The sequence below is a fragment of the Ornithodoros turicata genome, unplaced genomic scaffold, assembly GCF_037126465.1.
Source record: "Ornithodoros turicata isolate Travis unplaced genomic scaffold, ASM3712646v1 ctg00000947.1, whole genome shotgun sequence".
Classification (NCBI taxonomy): domain Eukaryota; kingdom Metazoa; phylum Arthropoda; class Arachnida; order Ixodida; family Argasidae; genus Ornithodoros; species Ornithodoros turicata.
In genome coordinates, this window is record NW_026999423.1 from 350,948 (window position 1) to 369,740 (window position 18,793).

The window sequence follows — 18,793 nt, forward strand, 5'->3', positions numbered from 1 at the left end:
CTTCGTGTGACCAAATATAGCGAGCTTGCAGGTACTTCGGTTGTTTTTTTAACGATCAGGATGAATATTTTTCGACATGCTCGCTGAATGATTCGCCTAACAATTTTTCCGAAGTCAGCCTCGGTAGATCGGTGGTATATTGCGGCCACATGCCTCGGATTTGAAATGGCGCGAATGTTTATACGAGGCCTGTATGCCTTGTTACATCTAAGAGTTATTTGAATAATGTTCGACTTTCTGGAAAGACGATAGGGCAAAACGAGCCAAAGGGAAGTTAACTGTGAGCGGCATACGTTTACGGTGTCAACAGGTATACGATCTACGGTGTGCCGAGAGTAAAGAACACTACAATGGTACGTAGATGAAAAAGAAGGCCGTTGAAGACACACACCCCTGTATCTGTCCATCTCTCGTCGTCTCCTATAGTCTCGTGGGAGAGGGAGATATCTTCGTTAAAGTAGAGGTATCTAAATGTCGAATCTGTAACGATGTATAAGTGGTATTTCAAGAACACGTGATTCATCTAGCTGCTCAGTGTAAAGAACATGTTCCAAAAGCAACTCCAACCCTGCATAGCTGTATAAGGTTAGGATAACCACATATAGTGTTCCTGTTCGTGAAATAGCTAGTAATTGAATCAATTAGGGTGCCATAGAACCGTGATATGATCCACGCAAACAGAGATGGTCTGACCTCTGAAGACATGCGTTCAACTGGGATTCTTTACACTGTTTTCAATTTGTCTTTAATTCTGTCCACCCCAACCTCACTTATGGATTTGCCCTTAGGTGGGGACAATGTGCAGCAGCTTCGTGACTCCAGTGATCAAGATTTCGAGGAGTTGATCAACATGGTAGATATGGCCAGAAAGCCACCTCACGTCAAGAGGTTCAAGAAAGCACTGGCAGAGTGGAAACCAGGCCCAGGTAAATCGAAAACTAAATTTGAAGAAAGGGCTGGATCTTCAAGTACCAAGTGTTGGCATGCGTGCGCAGTACATATAATGGCCGTACAGAAAGCCGGCGTTTCGTTGAACTTGGCCTCAAAGTCCGGCCTCACAAGCAGATCAGTTAACGAGCTATTTTCTGCGATCTCCGCAAGTCTTTCTAATGATTCTGATTGCGTTCACGAAGCTCCTACATGGAAGCAACGATCGCGTAGGCCTTTGTGGGAACGCCCGGCTCTCCGTATATGCATAACTTGGCAGAAGTGGAGGATAGTTAGGTAGAATTGCAAGCGGCTGCATTCCTCTCTAAAGAGCTTACTCAACCGACAGTTACGTTACTGCCTCATTAGCCCTTCAGTCGTTTCCGACAATGAAAAAGTGCGTCTCGATCTAAGAATAAAAACGACAGTTGCAGCAACGTCCACTCCAGCGGATGGAGCAGAAGGGGAGCTTCACAGCCTACTTGGAGGAGCGGATCTTCTCTCCTACCACGACAAGTTCATGGAGATAGGTGAGTCAGAATAGGCCGTGTCGATTCATACACGGAATACTAACGGAAGCTAGTCGTGCGTGTACATGTGCGGACAAGGGACGGTGGCCGCATGATTCAGAGCGTACCTGCGACCAATTAAGCCTGTTTGGAGAAGAGAAAGATACGGATTGTATTTAAGGAAAAGCAAATCCGCTTAGCACGCAATACGTATTTTGAGTCACGCCTTGTTTACAAGCATTGGGGAAGGAAAGAGAGGAGGAGCCCTACTGCTCCGAGAGGTGAAGCCGAGACTTGGGAGCCACTCCAGGTGGCCCCGGTGGTCCTGGTGGCGACACACTACGGTAGTTTCGGTATCGCTTGAGTGTGCTCGAAACCAGACGGGGGTCTAGGTCCAGGAGGTCCAGGGGTCCAAAACTCCAATTCTAGACTTGAACATAAGGTTCAAGGGACGTCACCACCGCGGAACCCTCGGTGTCTCTCCGTCCAGAAAACGTTGTACGCTGGTCTCATTTTATAGCGCGGTCACCGTCATGTATCGCGGTTGACGCAACTCTTCGGGATATTCCTGCACTCCAAGAAGAAAAGGAGTGAAACTGGGAGTAATTGCAGCTTCTACTCCCCTGGACTGCAATTACTCACCGTTTTAGTCCCTATAACCCGACATTTAGTCCCGACATTTACTCCCCAGGACTGCAAATTGTCACTGAACTTCGCGAATGTTCTCCTGAATGCAACAGTCTATGTAGATATGTGCCCTTGTTCAATTTGATGGCATATCAGGCTGTATAAATCAGCCACCGCAGCAATTTTGCAGCCACACAGAGTAAGAAACAGTTAGCGCGTTTTTCTTCGCAAATTGTGCCCTATGTATATGGCGCAAGATTCTATATAACTCGATATGTCACGGTTTGGTGGCTTGCTTCAAGGTATTTTCATGCATGCACACGAATTATGTACCTAGGACTCTTACAACAGCGCGTGAAATACAGCCTCCACTCTGTGACATTCATTTACTCCCAAAAGAGACTACTTTTTGTGACAATGCATTTAGTCCTCAAAAGGAGTAAAAGTACTCCTTTTTTTTTCCTTAGAGTGTAAGGTTCGCTCACCTTTCAACGTCTGCTGCACCACCTGTGGCCGCACATAATCCCGATCAGTGTGTTTTAGTGGTACTTCTATAATGCATGGAGTGACGTGCCTTGGAACCTTACCCTAACCCTTTTGGAATTGTCCCTAGGCGGGGACAATGTTCAGCAGCTTTTTGACTCGACGACGGAGGATTTCCAGGAAGTGATTGACCTTGTTGATATGGCCAGAAAGCCATTTCACGTCAAGAGACTGAAGAAAGCACTGGGCCAGTGGACAGGACAGTCAGGTAAATGAAGAACCAAACTGGGAGAAAGGACTCCATCTTGCGTGTATCCCGTATAAGCTTTCGGTACCGGTGTATAATGGCACCTTGAATACCGGGAATTGTTGGCTCACAAATCCAGCATTACAAGCCAAGCATTAGACGACCTATTTTCTGCAATCTCCGCAATATACGTGTTCGATCTAATTGCATGGAAGACATTTCAAATTGAAGCAGATGATCACATACTTATATACCACACAGGTCATTTTGGGGGTACCGGAATTCTGCATGCATGATTGCGTAGAAATGTAGTATTGAGAGGTAGAGGTACCGACAACCTACACACAACTGACTCGATTCTCACACGCGCTGTCGCGACATCAATCAGTCTGTAGTCTTATCTCTGAGCATCGTTAAATGAAGATAGCGACAGGAGTTTCACGTAATCTTACAATGAATTATGATTTTGTGTGGATGTTGATCGATGGCTTAACACTCGACATTGCTTTACAGTCGCGGTAGCGTCCAGTGCGGCTGACGAATCAGAAGAGGAACTTCACGAATTACTTCGACTAGCGGATCTTCTCTCCTACCACGACAAGTTCATCGAACAAGGTGAGTCAAAAAGTGTGTCTGTGTGTATCGAATACTAGCGGGATCCAGGCAGGTTGTTGCATTTGCAAAGGCGTGTATATCTGTGGGGCCGGTGGTGGTGAAAGGCGAAATATGAGATAGGGGAGAGTGTTAAGATAGAGAGAGTTAAGCCGTCATCTAACGCTGTCCTGAAAGCTAGTTCTTCCTGCGCTGAAGGAGCGCCAAATTTCAGCTCGTAGGTCCGTGTGAGCGCGCCACAAAAATTCCACGCTTCGCTAATTGGCAGAGGGCGCGACATGGGGGTGAATTCCACCAGGCAAAACGGGGACTCCGGGTGTTTTGCATATATTTTTACCATAGCCGTGGGAATGCAACTAGCCATCAAAACGGCAAGCTTTCTATACCCAGTTAGAATTATTATTACAAATAAATCTCGTTCGACAGATTGATAAGTTCGGCATGCTGAGCTAAGACTGAAGATGTTAGAGTGATGGGCTGGTTGTGTTGAAATTCTAAAATCGCCAATGGAAGGGAACACGAAAAGAAACGTTTAGTCCTGTCGTTTCGTTCTCCCTTGTATGATGTTTCTTGCCATTCTAAGAAGTAATCGAAGAATACTTATTTTAGAATGGGTTTAAATGTTTTCAGCATCCCCTGGAGAGAAAGAACGACAAAGACTGAAAAGAGGGTCTTTGTGATTGCAGAGGTTATCGAACCCTATAGTATAGGTCATCATAAAACTATTTAATGCGAGACAAAGACAAAAATTCGTATTCCAGGTCGGGTAGGGCCTTCTGTGTTAGGGATGTGTCTAATGTGTCCGAGGACACGTTACGGATGTTTAACCTCGGTATTGGATTTGTTCTCAGGCGCAGACAGTGTGCAGCAGCTTTGTGACTCAACCGACGAAGAGTTCCAGACACTCGCCGAGCACGTAGGCATGGCCAGAAAGCCCCTTCACGTGAAAAGATTGAAGAACGCACTCAAACAGTGGTCATGCCATGCAGGTAATTGGAGAAATCCCGGGTTCTGGTAAAACGACTCACTTATCGTGTACATGCTCCTGGCACTCCATGGTAGTATTCGTACGCGATCCATATTGGCCAAGGGGAATTCGGTTGTACGTGCGTTATTCGTTGATTCCCAGGTCATACGCTGAGTATATACATAGTAGCAAGGTGTTATGTGGCATTCGAAATCAGTTGTATGTTGCTTTTAGTTTCCTTTACTTCAATCTCCGCGATGCCTCTAATTATTCCACGAACAAACCACAATCCACAAAAGATGTTACGGACCCTTCGGAGCACTTACAGGTTCAGGTTAGTAAAGGCATGTGCCTGAGCAAGGATTCTCAACTCGGGAGGGGAATTTGGGATTGAAATGGGGGAAGGACGCCACGCAGCATTCACTTCCGGTCGTCACGTCCGTAGTGTATCATTCGCAGGACATCTCCATCGCCAGGGACGCACCAAGTGTAGGGCATGGCAGTTTCTAGACGCACGTGTCTCATCAGTGCTAGCGGTAGGGTCGCTCGCGAGGAGCAATACAGACTCAAGAAACTCGGGAGAAGCAATAAGATACCTCGGAACTTATGCGCGTATTGCTTTGGAGTTATTATGAGCAGGGGATAGCGCCTTGATGGACGGTAAAACAGGTTCATACGTGAGCGAAAAGGTGTTGAGACCCGATGGCCGTAGTGAGGTGTCAAAGAAGATTCAGTCCTACGTCTCAAACCTCCAACTGCATTAGTAATTGTGTCCTTTTGTGACGGAGTGCTTCTCTGGAGCTTGCAAAAGAAATTCAGTGAAGGTAATAAAGTAAGTAAGACGGTGGCCGCACATGTTTCCTCGTCCATTTCTCACATCAGAGGAGGAAAAAAATCCTCAGCCCCTCCTATGATTTTATTATGTTGTCAATGAACAGCGCGATGGCCGTAGGTTGCTATAGGCCTGGTTCCCTTAAGGACGTGGACGTCAGCCGCGAGAGATATGCACGATGGCTCACAAACCCTCTTGACTGACGTGCCTCCGTCATTTCAGAGCCAGCTGCGTTTCGAGATTCGCACAAACGATGTAATACGCGTCTCTTACCCTTTGTTGTGAAACTCGGTATACAGGTCCTCATCGTATCGGAGAACCTTCTCTTAAATATGTACCACGTAACAGGGGACCAAGTGTTACATCCTCTTCTACCCATATTATTCCTCTTCCTGGTGCAGTATAGCTTACGTATTCCTTTATGCTAGCAAGTCGATTTTATCTTATCTTAAATGAAAATTTAAGATCTCATTGCCCGGACGTATGTGTCTGTATCGCCTACACCGATCTTCCTTTGCAGCCGTAATGACGTCCATTCCTTCAAACGAGTCGGAGCGTGAAGTTCACGAACTGCTTCAGCGAGCGGATCTCCTCGCCTACTACGACAAGTTCATCGAGAAAGGTGAGCCAGATTGCGACTTCGTGTCACCAAATATAGCGAGCTCACAGGTACTTCGGTTGTTTTTTTAACGACTAAGATAAATATTTTTTGGCATGCTCGCTGAACGATTTTTCTGAAGTCAGCCTCGGTGGATCAGTGGTATACTGCTGCCAAGTGCCTCGGATTTGAAATGGCGCGAATAATAATGAAATTAAATAGATATATCAAAAGGACAATTTCTCTCACTTGTAGAGCAGCGCCTTGCGTGGTCTATAGTGCATTTAGTAGATCGTCTTCATGAGACTTCGAATGTTGAAAGATGAAAGTCACTGAAAAGGTTAGTCAGCTGTAGGACTCGAACCCACATCTTCTGGATTACCGGTCCAGGGCTCTACCAATTGAGCTAAGCTAACACGCTTTCTCAGCGACTTCCAAGGGTGCGTCGTCTGAGGGGACAAACCAGTCACTCTCTCTCACTCGTCCTCCTTTCACTCATTCGGTAATCCAGAAGATGTGGGTTCGAGTCCTACAGCTGGCTAACCTTTTCAGTGACTTTCATCTTTCATCGTTAATTTCTTAGGTAATTTGAGGCTTTGTATGTATTTGTTGTTTGACACTGATGATTTGTCTCCTTTCAGAGTCCTATAAGTGCATGCGTAGGCAGTGCCACCTCCGTTACGTAATGCCCTTAAGCCGGCCTCTAACTAATGACCAATAAATAAATAAATCAAAACGACAATTTCTCTCGCTTGTAGAGCAGCGCTTCGTGTGGTCTACAGCGCATTTAGTAAATCGTCTTCATGAGACTTGGAACGTGTTGAACTTAAGTGTTGAACTTGACCCTAGGCTTAGACAATGTGCAGCAGCTTTCTGACTCGACGAAAGAAGAGTTCCAGGAGTTCATGGATCTTGTTGGCATGGCCGAATTCCCTTTTCACGTGATGAGGTTGAAGGACGAACTGGAACAGTGCACAGGGCATCCAGGTGAGCTACGCACCATTGAACTGAGACGCAGCACTCGGTCCTAGTGTACTCCACCTTGGCATTCCTGCGCGGAACATAATGAGGAACATAATGACTCGGAGAACGTCGATACATTTTTCTTCCTTGATTCAGAATTTACACGCTTACCAACTATTTTTTTGAATCTCCGCAATGCACCTACTGTCGTACTGACTAACGACGCAGACTGAACGAACGAATAACCCTATGGACCCGATGATGGACACACCTATATCCTAATACGCAGTTTAGTTGTTTTTTTTTCTCAATTTACATGCTTGGTAGTATGTTGTGTGCACAATGCAAACTAAGAACGTCTATCGAGGTCTCGCGACCCGTTTAGATACGTAGATCAGCAATCCACTGCTGTCTTTACACTTATGTACCACCATAATACCTATCGTATATTTTTTCTTTCTGTTTTTTTTTTTTCATTTAAATGGGCCCTGAAGAGGTTCGTGCTCTCTGTCTCATAGGATACTGGACGCAGTTGTATTCCGTATTGAATGGTTATTATTTTATTACACGCACAATGCAATGTAGGGAGTGTAAGATGTGCGCGCTATGTCGCTTAATATGAAGAAAGGATATATCGTGATGACGAAGTGTCCGACCTGCCTGCTTGGAGACCGCCTGTCTCTGTTCTACTCGTTAGCTCCACTCACAGACAATACTATACTGCAATTAGAGAATGCTGCTTCGAATGCGACCTTTGATGTCTTTTCGTTAGCTGGTATTTACCAGATCTTACTCTGCTTATTACGCCGAAATATCTCTATCATCCTTAATAGATGGTTATCGATGTGTCTGTAAAAAATACAGGGTGTTCAAAATTAAGCTTTCATTATCACTCTATAAATAGGCGAGCAAACGGAAACTGGTGCTATTTTCTCTGTTCCTTGAGTAAGAAACAGGTGCTACATAATTAGCAGCACCTGGGGTCGGATTCACAAACGCGATCGTAAGTTACGCTAAGATGCGCTAAGACGTCGTATCCTGCGACGCGCGTATGACGGCGTCGTAATCGCGATTCACAAAGCTATCGTAGTGGAGAGGGTACCCCCTTTGACGAGGAAGAGAAAGTTGCTCGCTTCCTGTCACGTGCGCCTCGGAGAGAAACAGCCAAAGGGTGCGAGACTATGTTTTCGCTATGGTAACGATGACGAAAATTTGTAATCGCACCAATAAGAGTCGTCCCATTAGAAGAAGGCGAAGTTTTTCGTCCCAAATGTTTTGTTACTGCACGTGCTCTCGGTCTTTCGGTAGCCAAGCCATATTGGATGCCATGCAATCACAGGCGAAACGCGTTCGATGACACAGCAAATATATTTCCAGTATGTTCGTCTCAGGGAGGGGGTGGGTGAGGGTGTTTTGTAAGCGGTGTGTGGCACCCAGTTTTGCTGCTTTTATGGCTTCTTTTGCCTTTCTTGCAGACAATTTGGAGGGGTGTTGAGGGTGTCTTACACTTCGTCGTAACTTTCCCGCACGACGGAGCACCGACGGAGATACGACAGATTCCGTCGCATGAGCTCTTTGTGAATCCGACCCCTGTTTCTTACACAAGTAGCGTAAAGTTATTCTTTAAAGTTATCCGGTTTCCTGTCAACGCTGTGTTTGCGTAGCGCTCGTGATAGCTTAATTTTGAACACCCTGTATATATATATATATATATATAGACAGCGTGCCCCAGCTAAATGCGAACATATTTTTTTATACAGTTGAACCTCTATATAACGAATTTGTAAATGCTGGCTCTTTGTTTCGTTAAATCGAGATATTCGTTAAATGGAACACGCCAAGTTAAACAAAGATGGCCGCCGGACTACCAGCGCCACGCGTACCGCAAAACGTCATTTGTCATAAAACAGGTACTAAGGCAAGAAGGGCACAAAATATCAAGCTTTATTCATTACATAACGCTAGGTAACGCGTAAATTGTGCACAATATCGTTCTGAGCATTCATAACCTTCGTAACTCCGGATGACCTCGACTGCTTTCTCCTACGCGATCGCGTATCGAAGTTTCTTGGTTGGTTCACTTGCACTCATGACGTCCGGAAAGAACAACCGTACACCGCCGAAAAGAACGAGAAACGGGTACATGTCACGTAGACGTCTGCGCCGATGGAACCTTGAATGGCAGCGGCATCATGCCCATTTTACCACCGTCAGCATCAGCGGCGCGAACAAAAACAAGTAATGAAAAGGCACAAAACCGCAACGTACTGTCGTCTTCATTAACACAAGCAAATTAGACTTCGCGAGATGTCAGCAATGCGTGTTTTCTTGTCCAAAAACAGGTGCGAAGAGACCCTCGCGCCGGTTTCGAAACAGCGTCGGCGCAACGATTACCGGCGGTGGAGACGCACATGTCGGCACGCTCGTGCCTACAGCACGTGACAACCGAAGTAACCAATGAAAACTCGCGTAAGGACAACAGAGAGGGAAGGTTTCTCCTCCTTTTCTTCGTGGTGAAGGGGAAAGACACGCGCAGAAGAGCCCAGAGATTTCGTTAAATAGAGGTGACCAAACGAATGTATTTCGTTAAATCGAATGCAAAAATACATTGGCGTCTATAGGGATGCGTTCGTGCAACGGAAATTTTTCGTTAAACAGAGGATTTCGTTAAATCGACGTTCGTTATTGAGAGGTTCAACTGTATATGTATATTAAAGAAAAACGTAAAGAAAGAAACATTAAAGCATGCAACTTCACAACCGTCTGATATGCCAACCACTTTCGCATGCGATGGCGCCTTTCCCGTTCTCCTATGTGTCTGCTTCATTCTCGTCGTAACAAAACCAATGCTTCGCGACGGCCGCTGTGACGACCACAAAAATGGTACCCATTGACGTGGCTTAGTTCAGTTCGGAACGCTGTTTTGTACGCAAGCACAGTAGTATAGTTTATTAAAAGCGCAATAGTCAACCCCAAAATAAGTGACTCGTTAAGGACCAACTACAAATTCACGTTAAGTATGTATTGATTACCTTAGCATCGTGTCGTTCTATTTCTGGATATATCATCAGTGCACACTGAGATCCCAGTGTTTGTGTTATACTGGGAGCATGCTGAGGGCGACATTTTTCCCCTGGTGGCGTGCGGGAGTATCTGGGCGACAGAGTTTGTCGCGAGAGGCGTTTTAGCTTGCAAAAAACCCTCCATGGGCGTCAGCCTTCAGACAACGTGATGATACAATAAAAGCGAGTGCCGCGATCCGGACGAAATGCCACACTTGATCAGTCTCTTTTACTTCGATGAATATGTGTTTAGGTTACTAATTTCTTTATGAAAATTACAGGAACTGATCCGGCAGCTCAATTTCATCTCCACATGGAAAGGTCGCAACAGTGGAAAGACGTCAGGAAGGAAATGCACGAAGCTATTGCGGCCAAAGATGAGGCTGGTGTTCGAAAGCGCCTGGATGCCGCGCCTGTATTGAAACTGTGGTTGGACCCTGTGAAAGATAAGTCAGCTCTTTACAAAGCAGTCGAAGAGAAAGCTTTGCGTATTCATGGTCTCTTAATCTCGCGCGAATGCGCCCTCAAAGACGACGAAGACTCATCGTGTTACGAAGGTCTCACACATGTTGAACGAGCTGAAATTCGTCGGCAACAATATTACACCACCAAATACGAGGACTCTTACATCGACTATCTGAAAAGCAAATCCCGGAGCGCCAGCGGATGTGATGACTTCGGTGTACGATTGGAGAAGACGTTTAAGCAGCTCTGCAGTGATGAAGTAAACAAGAGTATTCTGAAAGTTGTTGCAACAGCACCACACCTAGATATAGTGTTCGACTCTGTGGCTAAAAACGTTAAGAGGATTACTGGATCCGGCGGGTGTTCCACACGCGGTCTGACCTATCATCAAGAAGAAAGGGTTTATGTCTGCGGCAGCACAGAGAAGCGAGAAGTTTGGGGAACTCTCATTCATGAGTTGTCCCACATGGCACTGACCTTAGTTTACAAGAATGAGGGAAAGCCATATAACCGCGGCGATAAGGAGAAGGAACGTCAGTACCAAGAAATTCTGAACGACGTTAAAGGAAGGAAAAATAATGTGCATTTCCTTATCCAGAAAGCCTTCGACAATAATGAGGAAGAAGAGCTAATTGTACGGATTCCTCACATACTGACCGAATGTGACGAAGGAAATAGGATTCTGGAGCTTCAAGCACCGAAACTACTAAAGTTTTTCAAGGACACTGTCATGCCAGACATGCAGAGATACATTCTGAATGGAATCCCGTCCATAGATTCAACGGAAATCGAAAAAGAGAACATAAGACTTGGAAAAGCTTCCCATGTTGGCCAATTCAAAGTCAATTTCGAGAAGCCGCTGGGCCTGCGTGACCTGCAAAATATGCCTCTTCTCGTCCTTGCGGGTCCAGAATTGAGTCTCCTCGAAATAATGGTTTACAACACTGTGCAATCCACGGGGCAGCCATACTTGTTTTTCGAAGCAAACCAAATGGGCCCTACGCTGACGCATGTGTTACTGAACTACAAATGTCGATTTGTGCTTGTAACGGTTTATCCAAACGAAAACGTCCAAGAGATTATTGAACTTCTCAGCGAAGTATCCTCTGTGACTGGAACAAACGTCATCTTGGTTGTCGAAGACAGAGACAAAGAGTACTTGAAGGAACAAGTGGCAAAAGACAAATTCTTTGCTGGGAAACATGAAGTTCGCGATAACGTTGAAGCAGACATCGAGAATGTCACGCGCGACTGCAAAGAAGAATTGCTTAAAAATTCTTCGTTAAGCCTTCAGGGCGAATATATTTCAAAATTCCAGAATGTAATGCATACTGGTACTTTCTTACGCTGCTTAGACACTTCGGATTTCCTAAACCTGTGCCGATGTAAGACAATTGACCTGGGACCTCGTCTTCATGAACTTGAAGGTTCTGTCAAGGACTGTTATGTGGAGCGAGTGTTTACAAGGACTGTGCAAATTGACCTGAAAGCGTGCAGACTGGACGATGACAAGGAGGCTTTCGCACTTTTGGGGTGTCCGGATGATTGTGCTGCAAAACTTGTACCTGATGGCTACGAAGCAAAACATCAGGAAAATTTGACGCAGTTTGAAAAATTTGTGGTCCTTCAAGAGTTACGTGACTACGACGCTCTCCTAGACAATGATAAATACAGAGAGAAGGTAGTGCACCTGGTAAGGCTAAACGAATCTCATAATGGACTCTTGTGGACCAAATCAAATGGCCCTCTCAGTCACCTTCGAATGACTGGGAGTGAAGATTATACTACAGAGACGTTGCTGAACGTGCCCGAGAAGGTCGTTGTCGTCTCTGGAGCACCTGGTATGGGAAAGAGTGTGTTGGCATGTCGGTTGTGTACACAGTTAAAAGCTCAAGAGAAGAAGCGGTGGGTGCTCTACGTCCACCTTCCTCAGAGAATGGCATCTGTTAAAACTGCGTCGCCTAGTCTGGAATATCTAGCGGATCTGTGCCAAGTACAAAGAAGTGGTCTGGAGTTCGCTTTGTTCGAGGAAAGCTTGAAGAATGGTAGTCCTTTCCAGGTCGTAGTCATGTTGGATGGCTTCGATGAAGTCAATGAGAAATGTCGCAAGTGTGTGCTCGACCTTATACAGTTTCTAGCTAACAAAAAAGTTTACAAGGTGTACATTTTTACTCACCCTGTGTTTAAACCCCATGTACAAGGTACCTTGCACACTGTGTCATATGACCTAGTTCCTTTTTCTGATGAGAACCAGAATGAATTCCTCACAAGATATTGGGCCCAAAGAGAAACTCCGGCGACCAAGAATGACGCATTTTGGCAAAACTTCGAGCAAGTGTACGGGAAGCTGAAGAAGAAAGACAAGACAATCCTCGAAACCCCTCTCCTACTTCGTATGATGGCTCAGATGGAGAGCAGGGAAACTACGAGGTCGGACGATTACTCTTCACGTCTTAATGTTGCTGACATCTCCGGTGGGAGCAGTATATACACTGTACACATCTACAAGATGTTTGTCGAGTACAAGCACCTTGTGCACCGAAAAGAGAAGGTGAAGGAAGACATCTCCCGAAGTGCTGTGCGAGGGGACAACCATGACGCGAAGTCTCCATTCTACATAAACCATGGTCTCCTGGCTATGAAGTGTATATTTCCTCAGGAGATATTGAAGAATTTATTGAATGAAGACGAATTAGAGCAGTTAGATCCCGAAGGAAGTTTAATCACCGGCATGGATTCTTTCAAAGAAGGTTTTGTGAATAGAATTAACGATGGAGGAATTCCCGAGTTCGTTCATAAGACTTTTGCCGAATTTTTCGCAGCTCACTACCTGTTGGAAAGGGCAAAAGGAACAAAAGAATCCACTTTTAGGGAAAACGTCGTCGGATTGTATGGTAAAAGAGACTATGAAGCTGTAATGATGTTGTTCGATGAACTGGCGTCTTCGTCCTATCCGCTTCACTGTGCTGTAATAAACAACGACGCTTCATATTTTGAGCAACTCGTTATCCAAAGACACGATATGTTCGAAGTGGATGAGCTCAAAAGGACGCCATGGCACGTAGCAGCTCTGCATTCTGATGAAGCAACATTGAAGAAGCTTCCGATGGATGGTGAACTAATCAAGAATGATTTGTTTAATATGTCACCGTTGGGGTACATGGAACTTTTTTCCCCATGGATGGACCTTTTGTTGACTGGGACTTCGGCTGTGAGAAACAGACTCGACGTGTTATGCACTCGATGCACTGAGGAAGCAGTGAGACGTTCTACCGAAAATCTGCGCACATGTGAAACCTTGGAGCAAACGAGACATTTTCTCGAACGAGCAATATTCACGGCTGTGAGACATGACCTACGAGGCGTTTTAGACGTGTATCTGACCTATGTGTCCCCGAAAGAGAGTACCGTAATTCTAGACAGAGACACCATGGACCAATTAGAATCACGCAAGGAACGAAGCTTGAGATGTTCTGCAGAGCCTCAGGCAATTGAAGATCTCGATGATATCAGAGACGATGACAATAGAACTGTTCCTTTTTACGCAAAGTCTGGGGTTGTTTGTAAAATGCTCCTTGCTTACTGCGATATGGGAATTCTTGATCAGGATGGAAACACAATGTTGCACATTAGTGTGAAAGCAGGAAATCTGGAGACAACACAGTTTTACATTTACCTCGCACATTTATCCGTTAACAATAGAAATAGAAAATTTCAAACTCCTTTGCACTTGAGTGAAGATGCAGAGATTGTGAAGCTACTTCTTCCTCTTTATCCCTCAGTGAATGTTCTCGATTATCATGAAGAAACTCCGATAGATATATGTGCAAAGAGAGATGATTTGGAGGCCATGAAGTTGTTACTCCTTCGCACTCGAACATATGACACACATCACATCAGACTGAACACAACGCTTCATGTGGCTTCTGGCTCTCATTCCCTTCAAGCTGTGATGCTTCTTCTACCTCACACAAATGCGCACATGGTTAACTACAGAGGAGAAACGTGCTTAGACGTTTCTTGGACAAGTTGGGAATATCTGTGGAGTTCGGATTCCAACGTTATGAGGTGTCTCATCCCACACTCGCTCGTAAACTCACCTGAAACGTTCGCCTCATCACCGTTGTACGTCTGGGGGAGAGGCGGTCGAAGGGAATTGATGGAAACTCTATGGCCTTATTTGCGACACAGTGGTCCTAGGCGTGCACAGAGGATCAGCAGAAGCTATGTGTTTATGCGGATGGACAGGGACTTCCAACAAGAAATTTTGTGTCTGAAACTTCTCTTCCTCCATTTAGATGACATCGCTGGTGATCCTTGTAGCCGTAAACTGCTACATGATGTGGCCAAGGACAAGCTACGTGTGATAGAAGAAGAAAATTTCATTAATTACGTGAAGCTGTTACTGCCGCATTTAAATCTCAGTGAGCTGGATTATGTAGAACGTGGAGTAAAAAATGAGGACATCGTTACCTTATATCGGGGATGGTCGCACATGAATAACACCGATGATCCCCACATTCACGATGTCAACGCGGAAATGGTCGGCGCCGATGGCAATACGAAGTTGTTCATAGAAGCAGAGGAAGGTAATGTGGAAGCTGTTAAGATTCACCTCTCCCCTTCATCCGTGTGCTTTACAGATGAAAAAGAGAACACTGCATTGCACTTGAGCGCGAGGAATGGACACACAAATGTGGTGAAGCTTCTCATTCCTTTTTATACATCAGTGGACGTGATCAATGTGTATCGAAAAACGCCCATGCATGTGTGCGCCTTTAAAGGAGACTTGGACGTTGTGAAGTTGTTATTACTCCGCTCTAGAATGAGTTCCCGTGATGACGATGGAAGGACACCTCTTCACTTGGCCTGTGAAAGTGGTGACGTTGATATCGTGAACTTCCTTCTTCCACACTCATTCTCTAATATGCGCGACGTGTTGGGTTCCGCGTGCTGCGCTGTTTCCGCTGAAGGAAGGAAAATGAATGTTCTCAGATGCCTCATCCCTCACTCTCTTATACACTGTCGTAATTCAGTAGGCGAATCACCAACGAAAACCTGTGCACAACGTTATATGATAGGAATGCTGGTGACATTATTGCCATATTCCTGTGATTATGACGTTGCGAGTTTATTGACGACTCCCCCGCTGCCATTTAGTACGGACAATATCAGTATGGGAAAGACATCTTGTCTGAAACTGATGGTTCTCCACTCAGATGTCAGTGCAGTCGACGTGTGTTTTCGTGAAGCACTCAACGACATTGCATGGTCTTATGGAAAGAGTAATCCACACCTGCCTCTAGGAGAGACTAAGAGATCATGTTACTTGGATCATATTCCTCTCTTGCTTCCTCATACAAATGTTTCTGCTAAGGACGACGAACGCAAGAAACTATTACAAGACGTCATCTAAAGTAGTAAAGTTAGCTTGGTTCAGAAGGAGCGTAGCTTAGTTCAGAAGATGTTCAGCTTAGTTCAGAAGATGTTCAGCTTAGTTCAGAAGAGGTTCAGCTTCCGTCAGAAATGCACTCGCTTGAGTGACTTTCATTCATGATGCTGACGATTGTTTGCAGCTGTTGTGGTTAAGCACCAAGTGGCACCGAGCTGTCAATGGACACGAGCTCTGCAGACGATGTGGCAGTTTTAATAGAGGTATCAACAGCAGTATACTAAGTCCTTGCCTTCCTCCGTGAAAGAAAGAAAAAAAAAAACTTTTGCGATGGCCATGGCTACTCCCTTTATCTTTTTTTTCCTTCTTCATGTTATAGTGCTCTAGTCACCAGTTTCGCTACCAGGAAAGCTGGCTGGGTTAACTTTTTGAAGTATGTTCTTTCCATAGTATTTATTTTAATTTACCTTTGTATTTATTTAAACTAGATTGTTAAGTTTGTTACCTTTGTTTGGCGCTGTATGACGAAAGTTCCTTTGGTGCACTAAAAGCTGAATCATCATTATCATTCTTTATGTTACGAACCACTGTTCGGTAGAAGGTCCAGAAGATCATTCGGAAATGTGTAAACACATTTAAAAAATATTATTTAAATAATAATTTTTTTAAAAATTTAATTAGAACTCCTAACATGTTTAGTTATATGGTTAGCTATTTTATACAACAGTACCTGGGATTCTGTTTATGTAGTACACCTCATCTTTAGGGGAGATAACTGTAATACAGCGATTGTGCCCCACATTGTTTTCTTAAAAAAAAAAAGAGTCGCGCAGTGCTACACCTTTTAGGGTGGTAATGGCTTTTGTGACAATGTTAGTCCAAAAATGTGTGAAGTTCACCCTGTACCTGTCACCCTGGCCCACGTTCAACCCTGGACATATATGGGTCCGAACTTTACCACCCTGGGTGTCAAAATGTATATACCGAAATGTCTAAAAATGTAAATAAAATACATTGTTCTTTCGCACATTGGAGAAGGCTTAATTCAAATCATCTCGGAACTCTCGCTCACTTCGCTGCAGAGTTGTGTAAACTAAGTATTGTCGGTTATACACTCATTACAACCGAATAGATGCACGAGTTCCAGATTGCTTTGTCAGCTATGGTTACAGATTACGGAAGATATTACTTTGATGTAATCAAGGTCTGTGTAAAGGAACCACGTCTGGCTCAAAAATGCACGCCAAAAATTCCATTTGTGTGCGTGTGATTAGATGATTACGTGCAGTTGTCCTTAAAGTAATGTGTCCAGTTAGATGTCATCAAGAGATGCAGAAGGGAAGAAAATCCAGTAAAGAATATGACCGGGGAAGTGTCCAGAAGGAGAGCCGCCCATATTTCGAACAGAGACTGCTATTCCTCTGGGCCCTTCTTCTTGTCGTTGGAGATTCAGACACAAAAACTCAGACCAAAAGAACGCTACGTACTCTGTGACTTCCTCAGAAGGCATGGCGGTGCACGGAAATAAGATCGTGATAGACTCTTCGCAGTTGGACAGTTAATGTGACAATGATGTCAGCGAAGACCATGTCATGGAACGAATGGCGAGGCCAAAGAACCCAGGAGGATTTCATCTACAGCAAGAACATGTCCTGGAAGAGAGACGAAGAAACAAGACAGAAGAAACTGTTCCTATTATGTCAATTCTTCTAAAGGCGATGTGGCGGACCCCGTAAGCAGAACATGTCGTGGAACAGACGGCAAGACCGAGGCAGTGGGCCCAGGAATCTGTCATCAGCAAAACCTAAACGTATGGAACTGGGACTGTCTTCGTTTGACCGTAACATCCGGCTGAAACAGCGTAGAAAGTGCGGATCGCCCCAGTCAAGCCAGGAACTTTAACGTCTGCCACCACTGTGATTCTGCAACCAATGAACATCAAGGAGCATACACGTAGTTGAGTATTTCCTGTCCTTCTCTCGTGTGACTAAACTGAGACCAAAAGAACGCTACGTGCTCTGACTTCCTCAGAAGACATGGCGGTGCACGGAAATAAGATCGTGATAGACTCTTCGCAGTTGGACAGTGAATGTGACAAGGATGTCAGGGAAGACCATGTCGTGGAACGAATGGCGAGGCCAGAGAGTATGCCCAGGAGAATTTCATGAGCAAGGACGTCTCCTGGAACAGATAACAGGAAGACGTTGCGGCGGACACCGCAAGCGAAATATGCAAAGGGAAAAAAAAAAAAAGGGACGGCAAGATCCACGAACGCACTTAGGATTCTTTCATCTGCACAACCTGGAAAATATGCAACTCATCGTTTGAGCGAAGCACTCTGCTGTCGCAGCGAAGAAAATGCCGAACTCTTCAGTCAAGTTCAGACCATTGGAGCGACGTCTTCCACTGTAACCGCTGTGACCTTGCAACCAATAAAGATGAGAAAAAGACGATGTGTTTCAGACCCCCTTCGTTTCTCACGGGGTGCGCACGTTTAATCAAAGCGCGAGACAATTTAGTGTATGGGGTTAATTTACCAAGTACCCAAATAGTAGCAGCTGGGAAGTACCCAATGGTAGCAACTGGGAAGTGAACAGGTACGTTCAAGCTGCGATGGACTGGCGGCAACTGGAAAGTGAACTGGTACCAGTTCAAGCTGGGCTGGTGGCAACTGGAAAGTGAACTGGTAGCAACTGGAAGTGAGGTGGTGCCAATTCGAACTGGACCAGTTTACATATTTGGGGCAAGTTTCGGTTTCAGTGCCAGGACCTGCCCTACGTCGCAGGGCCACGGCGTGTCTCAGTAAATCTCCCAAGGCGATAGCTCGCGACAACAAGCCATTATGAATGTTTTTTTGTTTCCTTTTTTCCCGTTGTCGTGTTCCCAACGTCGTATGAATAAAGAAGAATGCAGGGGATAGGAAGGAGGCGAAAGTGTACTTGTATCGCTACACCGTCGCGCACTGCATTCATGGCGGAATGCTGTCTCGCCGGGACCGTCCCACCCCGTGCAGCCCACCGCTCGACCACGTTTCGTAGAACCGAAACCGTTGATGCGGAAGCAAGGTGTTCTAAACCTGTTCTAAGCTATAAGACGTTGTCCCAGTCTA

General features: G+C 45.2%; 2 protein-coding genes and 1 non-coding gene across 3 annotated transcripts in view; 2 read left to right on the forward strand and 1 right to left on the reverse strand.

Moving 5' to 3' along the window:
• Positions 1-18,793, forward strand: part of LOC135375841 (uncharacterized) — a 60,819-nt gene that overhangs the window by 7,358 nt on the left and 34,668 nt on the right. The gene's annotated exons all lie outside the window — the stretch shown is intronic.
• Positions 773-15,407, forward strand: LOC135375859 (uncharacterized). The gene is made up of 9 exons (XM_064608501.1): positions 773-926; positions 1,377-1,457; positions 2,677-2,814; positions 3,307-3,408; positions 4,167-4,394; positions 5,725-5,826; positions 6,652-6,789; positions 10,109-15,230; positions 15,329-15,407. Exons 1-9 carry the CDS (start codon positions 773-775, stop codon positions 15,405-15,407), a joined length of 6,144 nt encoding a protein of 2,047 aa, XP_064464571.1.
• Positions 6,146-6,218, reverse strand: Trnat-ggu (transfer RNA threonine (anticodon GGU)). Its single transcript has one exon. It is a non-coding gene; the product is annotated as a tRNA-Thr (tRNA).